Consider the following 26,135-nt stretch of genomic DNA (forward strand, 5'->3'; position numbering starts at 1 on the left):
CCAGGGAAGTCGAGACAATTTCCAAACCGAAAATTGCCTAGACCGGCATCGGGAATCGAACCCAGCTATCCTCAGCATGGTCTTGCTTTATAGCCGCGCATCTTACCGCTAGGCTTGGCTATACTGCCTTAATACTTTATTGTTTAATTACCATTTCCAGTTTATTACAATTTTTCGAAAATTACCGGTTTATTACCATTTTCCGAAAATGGTGTTAACGATTTGTAGCGCTTCAACAGAAAACTGGGAAACACATAGCTTGTAATTTGGCGCATTTCAGATTACGGCATTATAGGATTGGATGATTATATATATATATATATATATATATATATATATATATATATATATATATATATAATTAAAGCTAAAAATACAAAATACCTTTCTAGAAGATTTAGTACAATTTATTCAACATGTATCGTACACAATTATTAGTTACAAAGCAATTATGTTTTAGTTATCTTAAAAAACTTATTGTTCCTTTTAAAGTAAGTTTTTCACATTGTACCATCATCAGGAATGGCAATGGGTCTAGGGTGTGAGAATGGGTCATTGCTCTCACCGATAGTCGGATAACAAAAAGGTTCAAAAAGGTCTCTTATAATTTAGAGTTCTTGCGCTCAGATACATAAAATCTATTCTTCAAACCGTGACCCATTCTCATCCCCATTTGATCCATTGTTACCCCCGACGGCGGTATGCAACAGTTTATTGAACTATTAAACTGAAACTGTCATTAGTTATTCAATGTAAAAAAAATCCTTCATAGTTAAACTGCTAGGCCAAAATTGGCTTTGATTTCTGAACATTTAAGTAGCTCAACTAGTAAGTTTAAAACAACGTTTCATATTATATATGTAACATAAATATAGTTGCAATACCGATGTATTATATTTAATTCTATAGTACCTACATGTTTGATTGGTTTTTACATATTTCAGAAGACACTTTTGGCATTTGCTTGTTCTAAATTTTGTTTGCGTGTATCCTAATTATTGCGTGTTAACATGTGCGTTTTTCCCTTGCAAAAACATCAAAACGGGGTCTTCCATAAATAAACTTTTCATCATCTTTAGCTTGTTGAACAACTGATTGTCTCACTAATTTATGTTCACCCTTAAAAGATTTCAGAAAATACCTTCCAGATTGCATGGAACAAAAATTTGCTAAATTGTTAAACATTAGATCAAGCTCCTAGCGGTGTTTCTATAACGTATACTATATACAAGGATGTAGAATAAGGGAAACCAAATTTTACGACTCGTTGGATTTGTTTATAGAGGGGGTTTAGTTCCAGCCACCCGTAAGCTTGTGGAAAAGCTCCTCGTTAAGCGTTTGATTCGTTTCCTTCGATCGCATCGACATGAAAATGTAGCCACCGATGAACTCGTGTATGACCTTGCAGTCCGCGGACAACGAGGAGAACACGATGCTTTCCCCTTGGAACTGGATCATCATGCACTTGATCTCCCAGTTGACGTTCCAGGCCTGAAATATAAAATGTCATTAAAATATTTGTTTACGCACTGCGAAAATAGTTTAACAGGTAAAACTTCTCTAGCAATAACTTCCACCATTCCCCCTGTAACTCACCTTCATTGTGTTATAGCGCCAGGTTTTCAAATGATCACCCGTATTGATGTCCATTTTCATGATACGATTACTGGCCACACCAAGCAGTTCTTCCTTTTTATGTCCATCAAACTTGATAACAAAAAGGGTAACTCCAAATTCCGGAAGGCTCTGCCATGCCCGGATGTAGCTCAGTTTAGCATCCACCAGTGACAGATCCTTAACGTTGGCGTGTGCTTCCAGCATCCTCATAACTGCTTTGTTCTTCAGTTTCTTCGCGTACCTAACCGATAAGTATTCGTTCGGATCGATGTTGTTCGGGTTGATTGTTACTGCCGGCGCTTGGGCGGGCTTCTGCATACTCAGGAAGGATTTGATACTGGACACTTCACTGTCGTATGAACTGTCTGCCAGCGAACGTCCTTTGGATGCTAATCTACAAGCTGCCATCCATTTAGCGTACTGCTCTTCGCTGTCGCAGCGAATCCACATTTCACTGTTGGAGTTTTGTTCCAGTGGCACCTCTAGTTTGATGTTGAATTTGTTTTGTGAAAGATTGACTTCCGGTGTGACTTCGCAACCGCGAAGATTGATGGAAACCTGCGGTGGATTGTTCGACCGGGCATCATCTCTGCTTTTGTACAAGTGTAAATGAAGATCTTTGTACGTAAACCAATAGCGTTTATACCCTTTCAAAGTAAATTTCTTGGGTCTGGAAAGAGAAATGAGTTTCGTTTAATTCGGACGTTGCATTATTTTGATACAACAAACTTATTGGACTTATTCTTAGTGTTCTTCAAAAATTAGAGTTGTTTGATTTAATATTAACTGAGCCCTAACCAAGCGAATAATGGAATATTTCAACAAAGCACCTAGCAATAAGAAAACCAATAGCTTCCAAGGCATTACTTTCCAAGAGCTTCAATGAAAATTGCATCCTTATTGATTGTTAATTAGGCATGATCATTGAATTTTTAAAAAGGGGAAATGTGCAGTGCAACATAGGGACTGTTGAGATATTACGCGATCATCAGCAGAGAATTGCAGCATGGATTAAAATTGATTACTAATCATTGGAACGATTAATTGAGATAGGTACAGTTTTCCTTGCGTGAAAGCTGAAAAGTATTGCTTTTTTCACCAGCGCTCCGTAGAAATATGCTACAATTAATTTGAGGTAAACATGCAAACATAACACTGTTTGTCTCAAGTCAGTTTTTGTCCAGTCATATTTTCAGAGAACATTTAGAACATGAGCCAGAATCGAGTGTGGTGGAACAAAAGATATTTTCTGAATACTCACTTTAAAAACCGTAGATAATCTGTTAGCTCTGGTATGTGCGTGATATCGCCAGCGTTGTGGCCGTTACTTGGTCCTTCCAATGTAATCTGGAGCTCGCGCAGTGCTGCATCAACATCGTCATCCGCCGCATTGTCTAAACTTGATGTGTCGATTCCTGAATCCGGTTGTGGTATTTCGTTTTGCAGATTCACCTGAAACTGCAATGCTCCAAACATGAGCATTTCTTCCTCGGTACATTCGATTTCTTCGTTCTGAAGCTGCCATTTAGCCTGCTCGTACAGTTGATTGATCCGCACTTGATCGTATTTGGGATTGAGGTCAAAGAATGTGTAGTACTTGAACCGTAGGCACAAAGTGTCAAACTCCCGAATGCCTTGCTCCATTATTGACAATGATGAGTCCAGCCAGCCCACGTTCATGCGTGCTCGTTCTACAAGCGTTTTTGGCTTAACCAAGCGCGATCGCGCTTCCGGACTAGGGGCGCACGGGCTGTACGCCAGATTATCGATCGCATCGCCCAAACTTGAAGATGACTCGTTAAATGAAGTGTGTCCGTTCGTGTAATTGTGCCTCAATGTCTGTTGGGAAGGAAGTGCAAAGTTAATTTTAAACAACATTGCCAGGATGACATCATGCGATTCGTTTTACTTACACCTGTGGGAGAGCTGATCGGTGTGCTCTGCAAAGCTGGTTTGTTGGGCGTATAAAGTGGATGTTGCACCGGTGCACATGAAAATGGTCCGCCGTTTGTGGGTCCGTCGATGCTGCCATTGCTTCCATGAAAACCTGTCGCCGTGGCCGGGATAAATGTGTTGGTATCGGGCGCTGGGTGAACAAAATCCCTGGCTGCATTGCCATTCTGCTCAACTGGAAATTTCTTTTTCGGTAGATCGGCGTAATTTTTCTTCAAGTGAGCAGGTTCCAGCGGCTTGCATAGTGAAAGCTCTTCGGGGTGCCGGATGCCCAAATCTTTGCACAAAGCTACGACTGCGCCAAAAGTTTTGATCGAGTAATCGACACGACAGTCCAGGTATCTCAAATCCGGCATCTGTGGGCATGAGAAGAGAAATATACGACATGTATTAGTAGGTATGTGCAAACCACCTAAGCAAGTAGCTAGCGACAGCCCACACGCGACCCCGTGTTATTAATTCAGAATCAAGCGGTTTATTGCCGTTTCTTTCCTAATATCGACCTGTTGCAAAACGGTGTCCGGCCAACGCATGCTTATTTGAATTTCATTCAGAGTTTCTTGGCTCGTTTGGAACACTCGTTCAGGTTGGTTGTGACCATACGGAGAACGTATTTCATTCATAAAAAAGTCTTTTTGATGTAATTAATGATAATGTTATTTACGCGCTAGCGCCAACGCAATTTGGGAAGGAGGCCGTCAGCATCAACTGTTTCGTACTTATATTGAACATATGTTTGCTGCGCAGGCAATGTATTTGCATAGCATGAACCAATTTACCTATTCGAAAATGATTTTTTATCGCATTTTTTGTTTCCCTTAATGTCGCTGGTGTATCTAAATTAATTTGGATTTGAAGGTGCAGAGCCCCTTCGATTTTGGTAACAAAACAATTTAGTTTTAGCAACAATTTAGTTTTATTTTTCAAAATGCATATACTGCGCTCTTTTAACTCATATTATCCCAGTGTCCTAAAAATAGGACAAATGCTTTAAAGTCTCAGCGTCCTGTTTATGAGACAGTACTTGTAATGTTGATTTCTTAGGTTTGACACAATATTTCGAAATACGGTTTTCACTGATAACTTCCCTAGACCCATAGGTTTGACTCGGTGCGAATTTGGTTTCGGAATTTACTCACCAGGTGGCGCACATACATAAACAAAAACGCGTTTTCTGACGCGTTTCATTGAAATTATTTGAATGCTAAATTGATTGAATTCAGTTACATTTCACTTTGTGAACGGAAAAGAGTTACTAGTAATGATATTGTTCTTTTCAGCAAGCCTTTCCATCGGTACCTCAGAATTTCCAAGGTTATCTTATCATATCTGCATGAGTTTGTGTCTATATGGACCAGATCAGCCTTATACAGATATGTTCCGATTTTGTCACGCTCCGATTTTATCACGCTCCGATTTCGTCAACAAAATTATTCCGTTTTTATAAACAAGGAAATTCAATCATTTTTTTTAGAGATTTAGCTTTTAAAATTAAATAACTTGGGTTAGTGTCTGGCCAAATATTGTATTTATAGTATTTCAAGCACTAGCGGTAAAAAAGCCGTAACTAACAAGACAAGGTTTCTCTTTACCGACTTCTCCCCATCAAAATAAAAGAGACAAGATGCGGGTTTGTTTGCACTATATTACTTCAGCACGAAGGATTACATTGTTATCTGGCGTTCTGATATAACCGAAAAATCGTTGAGAAACTTTTTCGGATGTTCTAGGCCGTCCAAACTGTTCTGGAGTACATATCCTCATTGGAATGCATTAGGAAATATGTCTACAAACAAAATCTCCTAAGCTGGGATTTATGTCCAAAAATATCTATGTAATCATAAGATATGAATTGATCGAGTTTTCAATAAACGTAAACTATTTCAGGGTCTCCAAAACGCCCTGAAGCTCAGACCATGTGATATACCCGATCAACCAAGCCTTGAACGACGTATTCGTGCATCGTTGAACATCGCCGCAGGTACATTGAGCCGATAAGATTTCACTCATTACTTTTACACGCAACTATAGGCCTTTTAGTTTCTCCAAAACATCCTTGAGTTCAAATCAGTTCAGAACATATGATCTACCCAATCAACCAAGCCCTGGACTATGTATAAATGCATCGTTGAACATCCCAGCAGATCCATTTAGCCGATAGTATTTCACTCATTATTTTTACAAGCGGTTACAGGCCTTTTCGGTTGTTCAAAACGTCCTTGAGTTCAGAACAACATTCTTGTGAGCCATGTACAAAGGGAACGCTATGCCCAGGGAATCTAGAATGTTTCCCAAACGAAAATATTCTAGACCGGACCGGATCTAACCATGAACACCTCGTATTCCAGAAAATTGTGTTTACATTATTCCTATTGGATATTACCAAAGACATTGCAAAAACTTTGATTGATTGACGTGGTAGATACCTTGAGCTGAACTCGAGAATGCTTTGGAGTACCTTGAACATCTGAAATTCAAGAGAATTGAGTTTGCATGGTGCGCACATGCTTATTGAACCATGTTGGGTACATATCGATGTTGAGGACATTGCATGAAGCTTTGGTTGTCCGGTGGATACTTTGGGTTGAATTTGGGATCGTTTTGGAATACCTTGACCATCATTGAGAAAACGGGATTTAAATGATGAGCATGTGCCTATTGGACTGGATTGGGTATATGACGATGATGATGACTTTGCATAAGCCTTGGTTGATTTGGTAGATACCGTGGGCTGAATTCGAAAACGTTTTGAAGAACCTTGAGTATCTCGTATTCCAGAAAACTGATCACTGTCTCAACGATCAAGATGACTAAACTTGATTGAGTGTTCAGATTTATTAAACAATGTGGTATAGGATCCAAATATTTCAGATTCATCTGCAAGCTGTCAGAAGCAAAATCTTCCCAAGGTTTTGGATATCTAGGTCTTCAGGGTATAGTCAAACTTGACCTCCAATATTTTTCCTGGGTAGCCGACATCCTGATGAACATTTTTGCTGAAGAAACTGGGGACCTAGCTCTCTTCGGTAGTTTTTCACAGCCAATCTCAAACGCTGGGCATATATGACCCATCCGTCCCGAAAGGGTTAAGGAGGTCAAATATTTTCAAATTTATTGTTATGTTATCAACGGATGCCACCTTATCTTAGGGAACGTTCATAAATTACGTCACGCGGAGGAGAGGGAGGGAGAGGGTTTCTAAAAGCGTGGCTACTCATATCAATTTATATGAAATTTCATACAAAAACTGGGACAATGAATGGAGGAGGGATTAACAATGGTTAATTTTTCGTAACATCATTTATGGACGTTCCCTTGATACACTCCTTACTTGTCAGGAACCTCAATCTGTCACCATTGGTGATAAATACATATTTCCTATGTCTTTTCATTAACCCTTGCCATCCACTAGCATGTTCACGTGGTTTATGGACATTTAGCATTTAAAAATGTTAGAACCTGAAAATCTCACATTTTACCAGCAATAAATTATTTTTACAAAAATTTTAGGTTAAAAAAATCGTCTAAGAAAATTATTCCGATTTTGTCACTGTTCCGATTTTATCAACTGAAACTCACGGACCGTGTTGATAAAAACGGAACATACCTGTAGGCAGTTTAGGTGATCCAAGAACTTCTTGAAGAACAGACCAACCAACCAACGTAACGATGGACTTCTCATCAGTGAATTTTAGCGAAATAGCCCCATGCTGATGCATAGAAACAAGCTGAGAGCTGTATAATATTTTTTAAGGTTTTAATGTCATCCAAGAACTCCTTAAGGAATAGACCTACGGATCAACCAGCGTAACGATGGGCTTCTCACTTGTGACTTCTAGCAAAATAGCCCCATTTTGGCCCACAAAAACACGCTAGATGGTTCATATTCATTTTCAAGGTGTGTTGGTCATCCAAGATCTCCTTGAAGAATGGACCTACGGATCAACCAGCGTAACGATGCACTTCCATGTGTGAATTCCTTGAAGTATAGACCCAAGTATCAACTCACTTGTTATTTCTAGCGAAATATCCCCATTTTGGTCCATATAAATACGCTGGGTGGTTTATATTTATTTTCAAGGTTTGTAAGTCATTCAAGAACTCCTTGGAGTATAGACCTACGAATCAACCAGCGTAACGATGGACTTTCCATGTGTGACTTCGAGCGGTGTAGTCCCATTCTAGCCCACAGAAACATGCTGGGTGTTTATCATCATTTACAAGGTTTGAAGGTACTTCATCACTTCGAAGAATAGACCTACGGACCAACCAGCGTAACGATGGGCTTCTCACTTGTGACTTCTAGCGAAATATTCATAGAACAACGCTGGGTGGTTTATTATCATGTTCAAGATTTGTAGGTTATCCAAAAAATCCTTGTAATATACTGGCATTCATAACCAGATGTGCTCGACTTGCGATTAGCGGCAGAATAGACCTACGGATCAACCAGCGTAACGATGCAGTTTTCCTATGTGACTTCTAGTGGAGTGGTTTATAAACATTTTCAAGGTTTGTAGGTCACCCAAGAACTTCTTGAAGAATAGACCTACAGGAGCAATCAGCGTAATAATGAACTGCTCACGTGTGACTTCTAGTGAAATAGCCCAATTCTGGACAATAGAAATACGCTGGATCAACCAGCGTAATGACGAAAGTCGCATGTGTGGCTTCAAGCCGAATAGCCTCACTGTATTATATGGAAACACTTTTGGTGGTTTATCATCATTTTCGAAGGGGTGCAGGTCTTCTAAGAACTCCTTTGAGTACAGATCTATCGATCAACCAACGTAACGAAGACTGTCATATATGTAATATCGAGCTGAATATCCGTATTTTGGTTTACGGAAGCACGATAAGAGATAAGATAAGATAAGAGCAAGTAGATCTGCGACAGAGTATAAACTTCTGGCTCCACTATTTTTGAATTTCTAATTTTCTAATTTTTTGTACAGCTCTATATTGTTAACAGCCTGGCTATTTTTGGCAAGTCGTGCCAAGACGGGGCTCGGGGTCGGCGTTCAGCGAAACCGCACCAATCGCTTTTGTGACTGATTTTTGATATTTTGTTCGTAGAATGAAAACCGAAAGTAATTCATATCAATTAATTCGTACATTTGTTGGTATTGGATATTCTCAATTATAAGGTAAAAGGATTGCTGATTCGATTTGTGATCAATTGGTTCTGATACACGAAAATTGTGTTCTAGACAGTGGGTAATTTTCCATTGGCTTTTTCTGAACCCCGACTATTTAATTTTTAAAGTTTGTGATCGATTATGGTGTTGATGATGATGGTTTGTTTTTGAGGGATATTAACTCAGGCGGTCATTCATCCCTTATTATGGTGTGAGTGTTAACAGCACTCATTTTTATACTTTCATCATAACTAATGATGTTTTTGACCCTTCCTTCGGAAGTGTCTATAATTTCACTTTGTATGCGTTACGCAGGTGTGTTACGTATTAATCTATCAAGAAATCTCGTGAATTATTAAATAAAATGTATGGTATTTGAAACAAATTCACTTTGACATTGAAAATATAATTATAACAAATTATATGATATGGAATTATGCCTATTTTTCTGATTTGTTTCAAAGAAACAAATGATTTTTATTGAGGAACATATAGAAGCATGTACAAAAAAATCTTCTCAGAAAAGCAAAACGTAAAAATTGAAAGGATTTCAAAAATTTCTTCAGTAGAAGCTAGATAGCAAATGTGAGCATGTTTTGAGACACTAATAGATCACTTGTATGCATGTATGTGTGCGTATGTGTGCAAATTCTGAAATTTACTACCATAAAAATCTCGCTCATTTTTAAGGTATTGAACAAGTTTAGTTTTACCAAATTAGGCATCCATAAGGTGAAATATATGTTATTATTGAACGCTATTGAGTTTCGCTCAGATCAATGAATGATTTAGTTAGTTCTGGATTAATTAATATCGAGGTGTCGAAATTACGAGTACAATATATGCAACCAGCGTTACGATAGTTGCTAACCATGTCACAATAGTTATTCAATCCGACGAGCGCCTTATAGATAGGCAGCATGAAGTACAGAACGATATCATTCGTTAAGTTGTCACTCAACTCAAGACATCCGCCTTTGGGTAGGAAATTATTTTATCACTTTCACGGTAAATCGCCGTGGGAAGCTGAGTAGTTTTATCTCGTTTTAAATACTGGAGTCTGGAAAAAAATCCTTATAACTAAGGAAGGGTCAAAATCTCACTGTAGGTGGATTAATCTGGGTTTTTTATTCTAATCACAGTAGCCGAAGAAACGGCGTAGCTGAATACCAACGCTGCCCCGCCCATAGTTTTCTTCTAGATGTAGCTACCTTCTGAATACTGCGTATCCAGACGGCATGCTCGTGGTTCATCCTTCGCTACTTTGCTACACATCCTTCTGTTGCACCCCGCCAAAGCTTATCCTAAGCACGTGTCGTCGAAAACTCCAAGGGCTTGCAAGGTGTCCTCGATCATGGATCATGGTCTCATGTTCATAAGTGTGAATCTTCTTAGAATGCAATTTTCTTCTGGAGAGATTAGGGACAATAGGTCGAAAGGGAACAAAAGTCGAAAAAGACTTCTCTCTTCTCTCCTCTTGCTGTTTCTTCTTTCTTTTCTACATTTTGCCTACTTTGTCTTTCTGCCTCCTTCCTCTTTCTACCATCTACCATTTCTTTCTACCTTTATCCTTTTTCTTTCTTCTTTTACCTATTGTCTTTTTCGACCTGTTGTCCCTTTCGACCTTTTGTTCTTTCGACGTTTTGTCTTTCGGCCTATTGTCCTCTCGGCATTTTGTCATAGGCTATTCTGAAGCACATTGTAGGCATGACTTCTACATATGATGCTCTTTCGTATTTCACGACTAACGTTATTGTTAGCTGTCAGGAAAGATCCAAAGTGAAGGAATTGAGTCACCATCGATCGATAATGTCCATATCATCCGCAAAGCAAATAAAGGCTGGATATGTTTAAGATCTATCCCGATTGCTACACTCGACTCTATCCATGACACATTCAAGCGCAATATTGATTAGCAGGTACAAAAGCTCAAGTACAACGGATCAAGGATATGCTGCCAATCCAAGATAGACAGCACTTCGATTATATTACATCAATTCGCTTTGCGAAAAAAAAAACATGTGACACATTCGTTGACTGTTGAGGTATCTTGCCCCGCCTGGTTTTAAAACCAACTGTTCTCAGGTACTTAATTCTATAACCATCATCGGTAGTCAGTAGCGGATATGCTATTCTTCGGTTTACGCTAATGAAAAGTTCCTGTAATGTGTGTGGCCCCAAATTGCCGGAGTGAAATGCGATGACAGCAGCTCCCAGAGGGTGCGTGTGCACGCCACGGAGATCTGACGAGTAGAGGCCGAGTTATTTGATTTTTTTCTAAGTTAGTTACGCAAGACGAATATGAACATTGACATCATTTGAGAAACCGATTAATTCCTTTGAAAACTGAGCTCCATAATAAAATTTGTCTTAACATCGTGGTTTTTAATCACAGAACCACGATCTGGATGTCAATAGATTATATCTTTTAAATGTTATGATATTGATCTCTCAAGAAACAAATAGATTGCAGCAATAATCTAAATATCTTATTCCCTCAATTAAATCCAACTATCATCCTCGTATATATCATCCTCGTATACACCGCTCGCTGCGCTCCACGCCGTCTCGTACCTGCCGGATCGTAGGCGAACAACATCTTTGCCGTCCAGCATTCTTGCAACATGCCCTGCAAATCGTACCCATCCGGCTTTAGCTACCTTCTGGATGCTGGGTTCGACATAGAGCTGGGCGAGCTTGTGGTTCATCCTTCGCCGCCAAACACCGTCTTCCTGGTCATAAGCACCTACATTCCGAGTGCTTGCAAGTCCTCCTCGAGCATTGTCCTAGTAATGTGAGCTAATAACTCCAAACTAATAGCTTGGTGAACGCTGGCGACGTTTTTAACTTCGTGAATTTCGGATATTTGATCCAACTGGTAATTCCGCTATGACTACTAAGTCAGTGAATTCCAAAATAAACTTTAAGATAATATATTTTGCCTTTCAAACAACTTTGTAGCATACGATAGTTCTCCATATCTCTTAGATTTCGTTAGAACTAGCTTAACTGGTAGTGTCATGTACACTAAATCCGCCAAGCATCTAAGGTTCGATTTATCAAAATTAAGCACCTTCATTAAAAAAATATTTGGTAGGCGTAGTAAGGGACACCTTCCTACATAACCGGTACCAATTAGTTTTTCGTAATATTGAGAAAACACGCGTTAGATGTCTTTTGCTATACCAATTTCTGGCGGTTAACTGATGCTGGCTATTTGTGCATATGCCATTGCCAATAATTCATTGATACGCTGAGATGTTAATGTATAATCACGCTAAAAATAACTTACTCAACCCTCACATAACGGAAGTTTTCACTTATGAAATCGGAATTTTCCTTAGCGTGGGTGTCTTGCCTCCATTCCCCTAATCTATAGGTATACCCTGTTCCGAGAAGGCACAAGTTCTTCGGATATACACTCAAATATCAGATTATTGGCCTTCTTACATGTACAAGCATAAAACACGCAAATAACTTCAACGAAGTCAGGAAAAAAACACAAGCGACAAACCTCCTGGTCTAATTTTGTTGATTAGTGATGTTTTTTTTGCAGTCTTTCGCCGGATCCAGTGAATTCCAGATCTTCAAGAACACATTATTTATGTAAATGTAACTCATATTCTTGAACTCACCTGAACTCGTAACGTTTTGTGCATTGGTGTGAAGTGTAGTAAGGCATCTGCGTGCAATCCAACCTGATCGAGCGTCGATTTGGTTCTTGTCAGCCATACATTTCTGACAGGCCACCACAAGGCATGATCGGACCAATCTTTTGGATTTTCTGAAATTAGAAATAACAACCTCTAATTACAATCTGTCGTTTTCGCGTAGGTAAAGGATTTATTGAAATTTACAATCTAACATCAAACATAAAAAATATATTCATTATTATTTGATTAAATGAATTCAAGGCGCACTTCTTACATCATCGGATAATGACATTGAAACCATGTCTTATTCGTCCGCAGGTCTGTCGCACTCATAATGCGTCATTTTTAAGGAATATTTTTTTCTCGGCAGCTCGACTTAAACATGTATTTTATCGTCATCATTCCCTGCGTGGTGTACGTCTACAGTCGCTCATCTTCATCTCTATTGAGTTTTTATTTTCAAGCAAGGGACTCCCTCGTTCCCGCAGTCGCGTACGTAGCGCGTCACCAGTCACCACCAGTCGCATGAAAAACGAGTTTCAAAGCCAAGCAGACGATTCGTGACCTTGATACAGTTACTAAAATTGTGTGTGCTCTATCGAAAATCGTAGGGCATCCTACTTTCGTCGAGCCGTGTGCCATTAATGACTGCTACTCACGCGGTTAGGCCGTCTATTGCGTGTCGTCATCCAATATACCTCCTCCTCCCCCTACTTCACATTCAGAGAGGAGATTACAACCGAATGGCTTAATCCCCACCGCACGACGACGACGGCGTCTGAACTGAGTCCATATTAGGAAAGCCTTCCTGGATGCGGTTCAGCGACCAAATCCAAATCCCATTAACCCATTCCATCCATTCCATAGCTGCCGTTTTGTTGTGACTCGAGCTCCGGCGAATAAAAGTCGCACTTCGCACTCGTCGGAAAGGTCAACTGTTTGGCGCCAACAACAGCAATAGTGAGCACGGTACGGCTTGCGATGAGATTTAGAGACATACAAACGTTTGGTAAATACTTGTGTGTGGAGAACGGTTTTTGGTTTCAGGAACGTTTGAGCAATACCGCTATAAAAAATTAGGCGGAAGGCGTAAACGTTTACTAGCGGAAGTATTTTGATTAGTTTGAATAAACGTTGTATTAATTGCTGTGCATGTGTTCGCGATCTGTTAGGAGCACAACCGAAAGAATAGAAATTGTTTTACGAGCTACTTAATCAGCAATAATCGATTAGAATGTAGAATGACGTTGAGCCGAATATGTAGACCGTATGCTGAAACGGCACCAACGTGAATACTATTAGAGTGATGCATGCTGCTACGTTCAAAGTAGATTCTGCACTACCTTGACACTACTCAATTATAATACATTCACTACGATCGTTTACCCTATGAAAATAAGTGTTGATCGCAGAAAAAGAAAAAAAACAAATTAATTCACTTAGTAGTGATAGTGCCTTTCTCGTATTTAGCCAAGACACCAACCTTTATGGTTCAAGCCATTATTTTCTTTAAAACTGTTGATCGCAATGGTCGATCGTTATCACATTCAATAGTGATAAATAGAAATACTACAATAAGAGATCGGCGAAGACGCCATCTTGTTTCCAATCGAACCGTCAAAAGCGGTTCCAATTCGACTTGTTTACATTTTGCATCCATAAGAAGCGAGCAAAAAGTTCAAGTGCTGCCAGTCTTATTTTTACGATATCATGCATTTTAATACGTTGCCATTTCGACAGTTTTTCACTTCGCCGGTCTCTTGTTATAAGGTTGCTAGTGATAAACTAAGCTAATCTCCTGTCAAATGTAACTTTTTGTGAGAAAAACGGTTAAGGATTACTACCTGAAAAGTGTGCCAATGTTTTTCCTAGCTTTTGTGCACACACACATACACACGGACAAACAGATATTTGTTTAGTTTATACAACTAAGCCGATTGGTATGTACACTAAGTTTATCCGAGTTCGTTTTGTAAGTGAAATGATTTCGGTACAACTGTATTGTAATAGATCATCCACCATGTGGGTACAGGTGGCTCAATGAACAAAATCAATTTTGTTTATAGATGCCTAATCTGGAAAAGCTACATATAATACACAAAATACAATATAAAATATATGTTGACATTTTCAGAACCTCGAAAGCATCTTCACTTGCCTTTTGCAAAATAGTCACATTTGTAGGCAAATCAATAAACATCGTATCGGATTTGACTTTCCGTATTAGTACGAACAGGTACGAACTATTCGCTAAGCTGCTCGTTATCATATTTTATTGCGTTCTGCTTCATAAGATATACGAAAGTTTTTCGAATTCGGATAGGTGAACAGTTTTCTTTAAAATCGTCCTCCCCATATGGTGGCACCTCCGTTCTAGACGCATACTGATTTGCGTGTATTTCCGACCTTCCGCCTGCCTGGCCGGGGTAATAATCCTATGCACGACACCAAGCTGAAAACTGAGAATCGATGACGCAATCGAGAGAGCGGTGATCGGTATTTCGGTGCCCGCTGCCCACAGTGCGGTAGATGTGATCCGCCAAACAAGCTAATAATAATGAAATGGCCCGGGCCGGGGTGTTAGCAATGCTCAGAAAAAGGCAAACAACAAGTTGATTGAATATGCACGAATGTGAAGGCGTTTTCCGGCATTCTTTATTGTATTTTTCGGATGTTTACGCGTTTCCATTCAAATTATTGAGTCACGAAATGTTAGATACGATAATCAATGAATTATTATTCTGTTTCAGATATCAATACCAAATTTTCAAAACGACTTATCTGCTTTTGTAAACAAAGATTCAAACGTCGATTTGACGAAACTGAAAGCACTCCCAAGCTAACCCACACCATCAACACGTAAGTGAAGGCTTCTGCTACCTATTGATGCTGTTGGGTTGAGTGGGAGTGCTACCATATTCGTCAAATCGACGTTTGAATCCTTGTTTACGAAAGCAGATAAGTCATTTTAAAAATTTGGTATTGCTATCTTATTGGCTAAGTTTATTCGCGTTACATTCCGCCATTAATTTCACAACAAATATGTCTGTAGATTAAGAAGCTTAAACAATGTATTTTGTGCTAGAGTTTTACTTGCGGTCTTAATTCGATATTTTCTAATGTTATTGCGACAAAATTGAGACCTAGATTATGCTCGTGGAGGACCAACTCACACTTGAAGTTTTCGCTGCGTACCATGTTTCGTGAGGAGCAGTTGGCGGAGGATACGTGGAGGAGGGAATGAACCACGACTTGCATCAGCTGTTGATAGACATCGTTAACACTAAGAAAAAATCGGACGACTGCGGTGGGTCGGGTACGTAACCAGAATGTCGGACAGCAACCCGGTGAAAATGGTACCCGGGAGTAGTGTTACCAGTGTTACCGTAAACTTCTTAGGATCACAACACTGAGAATGATCAAAACTGCGCTTGTGCATCGCAAAACAAGTCTTGATCGAGGAATGTTAAACATTGGACACCGGCAAATCACCGGTCGGTACGGATGGTGCGACAGATGACTTGTCGTTTCAGGGTGCCGTGGATCCGTGACCTTCCGTGGCTACGTGGTTCTGGAAGCTTCCCATTGGATCTCCCAATCATGGTTGACAATCTTTTTAATGTGATGGGATTCGGCTTTACAGTCTTAAAATTGTTCAAACAATAATGTTTTAACACCCGACGTTTCGGCTGTGTTTGGCAGCCTTCTTCTGGGGGAAATTAGAGAAGGCTGCCAAACACAGCCGAAACGTCGGGCAGTTAAAACATTATTGTTTGAACAATTTTGAGACTGTAAAGCCGAATCTCATCTCATATATTTAACAGTCGAGATACCACAGAGCCTTGGTGACTAACTGACTCCAGCCAAAATGTCCGCAGTGACTTCTCTGGCACCCCACAGTGCCCGGGATCTAGGAGAAGGTAGTCACCTGTTGTTCGCAAGCGTGTGTGTCGGGTGGTCGCTGCAACGTTGGCACTGGCGGAGTCAGTCAGGACTGGAGCCGGTAACGGCAGTAAATACACCTCGCAATGGAGCGGTTTAACGCTATCAATAATTTCTTCTCTCTTCTTCAATCCGTCAATCCTTCCACTCAATCTATGATCATTTCTTCATGTTTGTTTATGGAATACTGGTTGTAATAGCTCCATGCGTATCAAAGTTACAATAAATAGTGCGTTTTATTCTGCTACCGTTTCTGGGGCGACCTCTTGCCCTCGAGAAACTGCTCGACAGAACCAACGGCCAACGGCAACCTATGGGGTACGCAAGACCTCTTTTGGTCCTCGAGTCCCAGGGTTGTTTATGGGGAGGTACTCGGACCTTAATAGTAACTGGAGCTCGGGAGGGTAGCATTAGCAAATCTTTAATTATTCTTGATTTAATACAGGGCGGGAAAACTTTGGACTGCAGTGTGACGACGAATGTCCAGCTGAACGATAGACTGACGGCAAGGTAATGAAATCCCATCAGAGCGATGAAGCGCCGGCAGGGTGGAATGCCGGATGAACGATGGAATATCGGTACCGCGATAGAATACCGGAATGTTGGGTAATGAATTACCGAGGGCAATTGAGCGCCGGAAGGGTTGAAACGGTTCTAGTTACAGTGAGATGATTTCCTTGGCACAGGCGAACGGAGATTCGGCCGAACGTTGACAAGTTGTTTGCACTATTGACGATAGGTACGTAGCGGTATTACGGGGCAGGTCGACAGAACTGCCCATGATTTCATAGTTGACGTACCAACCATTGCTTTTCGCATGTACTTCGAATAATTTGGGGACAAACATCGTAAATTTAAGGTCACTCCTGACGGAATCCATGTTTCAAAGTGCTCGCGTTTTCGGGGGCACACCATTCGATACGGAAGCAACGCACAACTGTCATTTTTATTATTTCACGCATGCTGCGACGCAGCAAAGCTAAATCAACAAAAATGACAGTTGTGCGCCGTCTCCGTATCGAGTGGTGTGCCCCCGAAAACGCGAGCACTTTGAAACTTGGATTCCGTCAGGAGTGACCTTAAACAGTTTCAACCCGTAAGCACTTAAATGAGGTTTGGCGTTTGGAACAAGCAACGTATCGATGTTGCAGCGTTTGAATTACCCTAGTAAACGAGTAATTAGTCAAATTCGGTGAAATTTCGAATGATTGATACGTCAACTATGAAATCATAGGCAGAGAACGTCGGGCCGGCACTTTGGCTTGCACCATCTAACGAGATGGCGGATGCAAAAATGGTAACTTGGATTAGAAGCCTCGCGGTTAATAACTGTGGAAATGCTGAATGGACACTTCACCCCTCTATCAAAGCAGGAGATGTGACCCCGTGATATATCGAGGTGCAACACCCTTGAAGAATCTTGTTAAGATCTACTTTCCTCCTCCTCATGAATGGACACTCAGTCTTAGAACCATGTGTATAACGCTCCCACATTTGCACTCACATGATATAGAAGGTGGTATACCATACGGAATCAAATTCCATGAAAAGTTGATTTTTTTTAAAATCTGTTAGCACTTCCTCGCAAACCAACCACATCAACAGGTAGGCAAAGGCTTTACCTATGTATTGATGGTTTTGGTTTGCATGGGAGTGCTATCAGATTCGACAAATCGACGTTTTAACATAGACAAAAATACGTAACACTGAAGAAATTCCCATCACAGAGAACAGACATGGAGGCTCAAACAAAATTCTTACAAAACATGTGAAAACAATTAACCGAAACCTCAACGCCATCAATGTCGACATTCCAACTCACAATGTCATTATGACAACCCGATGGCGCTGTATAGGGCCATTGGCGTAAATAAGGGGGGGGCTGCCCCTTCCTTTCCTCAAGACCCATCTGTGCCCCCCGGGGTTGTTCAAAAATTACGTCCATGGTTTGAGGGGGGATGGGGGTCTAGAATTTGTGACAGTTTGTGACAGGGGGAGAAAGGGGGTATCGTCTTTTGTTACGTCCAACAATAAAAAAAGTACATAATTACATTTTAGAAACAATTCGATCAGCAAAAAAAAATTAAATTTGCTATTAAGGGAGTAAATTCTCAAAAGTTTCTTGCAAAAATAGTGCACGAAGTAGACAAAACATTATATACATTACTATTATACGTATAGGGGGAGGGAGGGGGGTCAGTGATTTGTGACAGATTGTGACAAGAAGGGGGAGGGGGTTGAAAATGCCGAAAACCGATATTGCATCGCATGTCTTCTTTGATCAAGTTTTCGGACTTGTCGTTGGAAAATCTCAAGTCCAAGTACTAGGGGAATGAGGGGGGATGGGGGTCTAGAATTTGTGACAGTTTGTGACAGGGGGAGAAAGGGGGTATCGTCTTTTGTTACGTCCAACAATAAAAAAAGTACATAATTACATTTTAGAAACAATTCGACCAGCAAAAAAAAAATTTAAATTTGCTATTAAGGGAGTAAATTCTCAAAAGTTTCTTGCAAAAATAGTGCACGAAGTAGACAAAACATTATATACATTACTATTATACGTATAGGGGGAGGGAGGGGGGTCAGTGATTTGTGACAGATTGTGACAAGAGGGGGGAGGGGGTTGAAAATGCCGAAAAACGATATTGCATCGCATGTCTTCTTTGATCAAGTTTTCGGACTTGTCGTTGGAAAATCTCAAGTCCAAGTACTAGGGGAATGACGGCTTTGGCAAGTTTTGTTATATTATTGTAAGGGGTTTTTTTATGACTGATTATGCTTAAACTTGGCCTAAACATTCTTTGCATGTCAAAGAATATTGTGGCCAAATTTCATAAAATTTGGTCGACAAAAAACCCTCCTGACAATAATAGAACAAAACCTGCCAAACTTTCTTTTCCAAGTTTTTGCAAAGCGTGATAACATCCTGTTTAATTCATTCAACCTTGTTGAAAAACAAGATTGTTTGAAAAAATATACATTTCTTTTCTGACTCCAACTACGGTTAGATTTAAAAGAAGCTGGAACATTTCCAACCAGAATTTAATGTATAATAGTCGTAACTGTCTACACATATCATTGGCCTCCATACTTGTATGCTCCTAAATCCAGCCAATGAGAATTCAAACAATGATTCTATTGTAAACCTTTCCAAAATCAAAATAAATTGAATATTATTCAAGTAGGTATGTCACAAAACAGTTGATCAAATTCTTATAATTTTTTTAGTAGAATATCCTTACAAGTCCAGATGTTTAGTTTTCACTGTTCAACAAAGCTTCCCGACCAGTTTTTTTTTGTTCGTGTTGAACCACTGCGTCCATTCCATTGAACTTTTGTAGTATACCCGTGTCATTTGTTTAGTGCATGTCTTTCTGCTCCATTTCTATTGAGAAGAAATGAAGTAGTCATTTTTTAATCATATATTTCTCAAGTTTACTGTAAGGCCTCTTTAGATTAAGGTACCGCTATTCATACCCTTCGAAAAATGGCTTATACCAACTCTCAAAGGCGCGCCCCTCAATCAGTTTCGGCTCAACAATAAGTGGGATAATACTGATTTTGACCATGCATCGGTACTTAAGTTCAAACATATGTTTGCTTCTTCTTATGAGTTCCGAATTCGTTTTTGTATAGAGATCTGATTTCATTGCGTTTGGCATTTCCGAATCTCACCTTTACACAGAGCTCTAATCAGTCAGAGGGTTCAGCAGATCCACCAAATTCGTATCCGCTTCTTTCCTAATTAATCAGCGCTCTGGAGTTTGGAGATTCATGTCGTCGGCTTCGAAAACCAGCCTAAGGTTGAGTTACGTTTTTACAATTTACTCCATTTACTCCATCCAAAAGGAGCAAAAAATGGGTCATCTAAAAGCAAATTATAGTCGTTCCATACTCTTCCGACCATCACTCATAAGTATTAACAAGAATAGTAAGAACCAGCACAGTGTGGTAGATCTTACTCCGTAATGCAACACGAAGAGTGTCTACCCAGCATTACAGGCTCCGTTAACTGCCTGGCTAATTCTCGCTTAACTTTTCAAAAGGACCTAAGTAACATTTTTTTCATGAATTAATTTGAATAGTGCAATCAACAGAAATACATGAAAGCTTTCGATTGCACTATTCAAATTAATTCATGAAAAAAATGTTACTTAGGTCCTTTTGAAAAGTTAAGCGAGAATTGTTTCACCCCCCCCAGACCATTCATCCCCTCAGCACGGGTCGCCTGACACCTTGGGATTCGGGGTTAGGGACGCCATATTGTCAGCTTCAGTGTTGCACCGAGCCTGGCGATATGACCGGATTTACACCGTTACGCACTACTTCAGAGTATCCATATCTCAGCGTAACGGGACTCCCGACCAGTTAGTCATAACAACATTTTTTTATTTTTTATATATTATTATATCAATATGTGTTACAAATAACAAAACTTGCAATAATTTTGTTATAAATTCTCTGTCAAAGATGGAGAAAAGAGAATTTCATGATCGTCATAACATGATTATAACATAATGTGTTATGTTTATATTCGCGGAAAATATATTGCCTACATTTTTGGTAGATAGGAATTGAAAAAAAAAAACGAAGGTCCTTCAGTATAACTTGAATTGAACCTACATTCAAAGTTGAACCAGCTGGACAAAGTTAATTGCCTACATTATGGATAATCATATCCTTTTCAATGACATAATTTGTTATAGTATAAGCAATTCTTACCACTTTTCATGTAACACATCCAACACAAAAATATATGTTCAATTTATAACATATTTAGTAATATTTTTGTTAAAACTGGAAGAGGTTTTGTTACAATTTTTGTGATTTTAACTACTAATGGTACATGTTTTATAACAACCGCTGTTATAAAATTTGCTGTAGCAGAATAACAAGTTCTGATATAAATCTGTTACTGGTCGGGTTGGCCTCTTGTATCTTAACAGAAATGTCTTTACCAGTCTTTCTAACGTAGATCTGAACAGATCTGAAAGTTGTGGAATAAGGAAGAAGAATTTCTGCTGAATTGAATTAGTTTTTAGACATACGGTTTTGATTGGTTTCGCTTGGTCTTGGTTGGGGTAAAATTTACTGTGAAGCTCGAGCGTTTTGGGAACAACTACTTGCCCTGGAGTAGAAGTCTCTGGCCGGACTGAACGGAGCTAGTGATCCTTTGTTACAAAGGTGGCGCTTAAGTCACTAGTTTTGTATACACCGAAAAAAATCCGTTGTAGAAACTGCTATTTCGTAGACTACACGCTGTTTTTAAAACAACCATGGAATTTCAGTAAATCTTCAGACAAAGTCATTACTGTTTCAGTTCAAGTGACAACATTTCCGCAATCAAACTGGTTTGTTTTCTGCTGTAAATCGTTGGTGCATATTCTTAAAATAACCCTCGGAATGGTAGTTTCGACTGCGATATTGTTTTGCGTGTAACCTTACACGTGGCTCATCGGACACCGGAACCGGGACTAAGATTACAGTTCTGAACCCTTTTTGAAACTTATCATTCGCTGATTTGCTATGTTGTGTTATTTCCTACAGTTTGCAATTGCAACTGGCCTGATAATTATGCATGTCTTGTTTTAGGGAAAGTGACTCCGGAGTGTTGCGTGGAGCTAGACTGGCATGTTGAAATGGATCAATTAATCTCTATATGGATCAATTAATCTCTGTATGTATTGTGTATTTAAATATAATAGAGAAGAACATTGATTGCTTGGAACGACACACGCCTCTGTACACACCATGACGTGATTCTAATGCTCGAAGCTTCATATCCTCACAGCTATTAAATCAATCAACGCATCATTCATTTTTCGTTTGATGCGATGGAGTGACAATCATCAGCGGTAGCCGTAGCTTGTTGCCTACCACTATACATTGCGACCGAATCGATAAAATGCAATCGCCGATCTCGGTCATCGATCGATCATCGGATCGGATTGAACTGGCAAACGACACTCAGTCCGCAAGAATTCTCCGATTGAATTTCTCTATGTTGCGTCTTTGTAATTTCATGCGAGGGGGTATTTACGTATATTGAACGGAACACTTGGTGTGTTTGTGTAAATTTTATACATTTTTTATCTATCCACCCATAAAGTTTATTTTTCACAAGTAAGCATTCCACGTTCATTTCAAACCGGTTGTTGTTGTGTTATTGTTGATAAAACGTGTTGTGAGTATACTTTGCGGTGTGATGACTCTCACTGCTTCGAGATCCCGCGTTTATGATGATGTGTGCAATGGGCTCCATTTATTTCAACTTTGTGATGTTAGTTAGGAGGTTCAGAACTGTAGTCTAACGGGTCATTTAGTGCTGCTCATCGTTTATCATTTTTTATAAAAATATAACATACTTTTCAAGCAGAGCACATGAAGTAATGTATGCTGGTTGGACAACAAAATCCTAACTCACATATGTATATGGTGAGAACCACTTTCACTGGAACCTTTTACAACGTTCTAGCTGCATGCTCGGCCTACCATCGTCGTCCGATCTCATTTGCGGTACAACGACAATCTTCCCTACATCGCTTTGATACTACTGATTTTGGTACTGTTTTTTGAGTGCTATACCTTAATTGAGTTGCTCATTTTGGGCAAATAGCTCGTTTTTTTTTTTAAATTATTCAAGTTTTTCTGTGCTTCTCTATAACCTTTTTACTTCGAAAAATTGTATATATCGATACCTCCAAAGCTTTAACTAAAATACATTGAATGAATGTTGGATAGACCAATCAATCATCACTTGCCCCCCGTATCCCCTCATTACTTGGAAATCAGAATTGAAAACTTAAAAAAAACCAAAAAGGAAGTCACATGAAGGGTTGATCAATAATATGTGCATCATTTTTTAAGAAATTCTATCAGAAACTTTAGAACAATATGTCAAATGAATGATCGGTATCACGCACGGGCTGAAAATCCCTGTCCACGTGAGTTGTCTACCACTGCGTTCGCTCTGTTACGCGGTTTGTTTTTAGTTGACAATGTCATTTAGATTCAATGAAAAAGAAACTTCAAACATAAATCACATAAAAATCGAAGAAAAATTTTGTGGTATTCATGGTGGAATGGAAATTTATCTAATCCGAGAAATTGATTAATTCTACCCGCGCAAAAAGTGACCTCAATGTATACGAAGACCCCGTGTGTGACACTCCTCGCTCATCCGCAGACAGTCAACAGTCGTCGTTGTCATTTGGCCAGCTAAAACGCACATTGCTGGATGGTGGTGCGCGAATATTTGAATGGCTGTCGATCGAAACTCGAATGTTGAAGAGAAGCGCACGATAGTGGTGAGACAAACACGCAAATATGGTATGAAAGCCGGATTTCTCGATGACTTCAGCGGTGACTACTTGAGACCTCGATCCACGAGTGGCGAGCAACCGAGTAGGGATAGCGGAGAAGACAAACGAGGTTTATACATTGGGCACAGACAAGTGAACTTGTTTGGCTATCAGAACGGCCATGATATTGGTCACTTAGCGATAAACAAAATACGACTAAGTTGGCGGAAGTATTCCAACGTTAAACACCTTCAATTCGCGGCTCAAATGGAACTTTGTTTTCTCTAGTAGAACGTCTGTTTGTCTGTGCGTTGTAATTTCTTTCTGTTGACATTGCATTTATTTGTATCCAACTGGGTGGTGAAATTACCAGCGAAATCTCTCGTTGTTGACGTAAGCCGATCGTAATGTTTCGATTTTTATCTTTCCACTTGAGCAATGTATGTTTAATGTTTGTTGTCAGTGACTCTCAGTTCTACATAGTACGAAAATCGGGTATGCATTTAAGCCAGCTAACCAGCGCTATAATACTCCAATTACTTGCCTAGAAAAAGTTGCCAGAGCCAGTTTCAATATTGTTTATAATTTCTGGTGAGGATATCTTCATAGTTTTGTTTTCTCATTTATGAGGAGGCAACCTTACTTTTGCTTTATGTAAAGACATCCGCCATTTCACTGCACTGCACTTACAAAGTGTTACCTATTCAAATTGCCTTACGAACATTTTATAACATTTTTTACTTTTTTTGTACAACTAGGAAATAGCAACGGATATTCCTTCCCCTCGGATATGTTACCTTGCCGCGGTGGGTCGGCTTACGCCATTAGCACTGAGATGGCAACCAAAGACATATCCTGTCGTGGTGGTATCACATGTTGACTATTTTTGTTTGGTGCCGCGTTACGTATCTGGCATTGACGCACTAATTTACGGCATTTGCATGTGATCCAACGGACATCGTGTCTTGGAGCCTTGAATGGTAGTGCAGTCAGGCAGAGGCCTTTTCATCAGTGATAATGATGTGAGTTCTCTTCTTTTCGGCAATACTTTTCTGATGCGTTCCCTGTGACGCTGAGTCGTAGCCACGCTTACATTTAGCTAGCTAGGTATTTATTGAAAAACAAAGTATTCAAGATATTCGTAGGGAATCGACTGCTGGATTCACTGAGTAGAAGTTTTTTCAAAACTATGAACGTGGTGCAAGTTTTATTTTGTTATGCCTCACTTCGAAGAGCAATAATAAAAAATACCACACATTATAATGATGGTATATAAACAATCTTATAACGGCTTCATTCTCGATAATTTTTACAAACAGATAGGCAATAGGCGTGATGAAGCTTTAGCTTGCCACCGAAAAGTGAATCCTATACCTGACCTTGATTAGAACTTAATAGATAATCACCGTAATTAATCAACGATAAAGCTACTTGTTAGAACAGTTTAAAGCTATAGGCAACCTTGACAAAAAAATATAATGAAACAAACTAAGTTTTTTAGCAGTTTCCACTTTTACATTATACAACTTACATTGAGTTTGTAGTGTCGACACAGCTTAAAAACATTGACGAAACAATGACTTAGGTAAACAAAGTGATTTGACGAACGCATAACCTACACTCAGAGCAAACAAAGTCAATTAATTTTCATTCTGCATAAATAAAAGTTAAAAAAAATAGAACACTAATTCGCAATATTTTTTTTAATATTTTCAATGTGGTCACAAAAAGCTAACACATTAAATAACTTATAATTGTACTATAGGACTAAGTGGCCTTCAAACCACATCAGATGCTTCTAAGGCAAAAAAGAAGACATTGCATTTTAAACATTGCTTTTAATAACTAGAAAAACGTTGTACTAGAAATCTCGAAATTATCATTTTAGCCTTTGATCATTGACTAGTTTGCATTCAATTACATTTTGCATTAGTGTCGAGTCGATTCCAAATCCGAACCTCACTTCACCCCATCCTTATCCTACCCCATGGCGTTCAAGTGGTCTGCACGGACTCTTCTGCCATTACCCTCTCTATTATCGGCTTTGGATTGACTTGCGCTCTCATTGCCCCACCAAACGCTGCAAAATGAAAATGAAAATGAAAACTAGGAAATAGCAACGGATATTTAAAAATTATATTGAGGCAACAATTTTGTAAGTATCTGATGTTTTTTCAACTTTGAGTTTCGATCATGCAATTATCAGATACTGAAACAATGAAAGTACACAGTCGTTGTAAAACTTTAAAAGTGCCCGTGCTAACTTAGCTAGGTATCGTGCTAACCGAAGCAATCTTACTTTCAATTTTTTGATGCAACAATACCATGTTACAGTCAAATCTAGAATAAGTCCAAGGTATTTTATGGAGGACACTATTTTAATAAAAATTAGTGTTATAATTTTTTATTATTTGGAATTTTCTTTTTAATTTAAATTATAAATTCTCATTAGAACTATAAATTTAAAAATAAATTAAAATTATAAATCTTTATTGCAATTATAAGTTTTTATACTCAAAATCAAAGTTTCT

General features: G+C 39.2%; 1 protein-coding gene across 1 annotated transcript in view; it reads right to left on the reverse strand.

Moving 5' to 3' along the window:
* Window positions 1–385: 385 nt before the first annotated feature.
* Window positions 386–26,135, reverse strand: part of LOC134205336 (unc-112-related protein) — a 55,449-nt gene continuing 29,699 nt past the window's right edge. The window contains exons 2-6 of the mRNA XM_062680503.1: window positions 12,344–12,492; window positions 3,531–3,926; window positions 2,879–3,456; window positions 1,597–2,287; window positions 386–1,491 (exon numbers count right to left, since the gene is read on the reverse strand). Of these exons, the coding sequence (XP_062536487.1) occupies window positions 1,291–1,491; window positions 1,597–2,287; window positions 2,879–3,456; window positions 3,531–3,926; window positions 12,344–12,492 (2,015 nt within the window). The 3' untranslated portion in view covers window positions 386–1,290. The remainder of the gene's footprint in view (window positions 1,492–1,596; window positions 2,288–2,878; window positions 3,457–3,530; window positions 3,927–12,343; window positions 12,493–26,135) is intronic.

This window comes from Armigeres subalbatus, chromosome 1, assembly GCF_024139115.2.
Source record: "Armigeres subalbatus isolate Guangzhou_Male chromosome 1, GZ_Asu_2, whole genome shotgun sequence".
Taxonomy (NCBI): Eukaryota; Metazoa; Arthropoda; class Insecta; order Diptera; family Culicidae; genus Armigeres; species Armigeres subalbatus.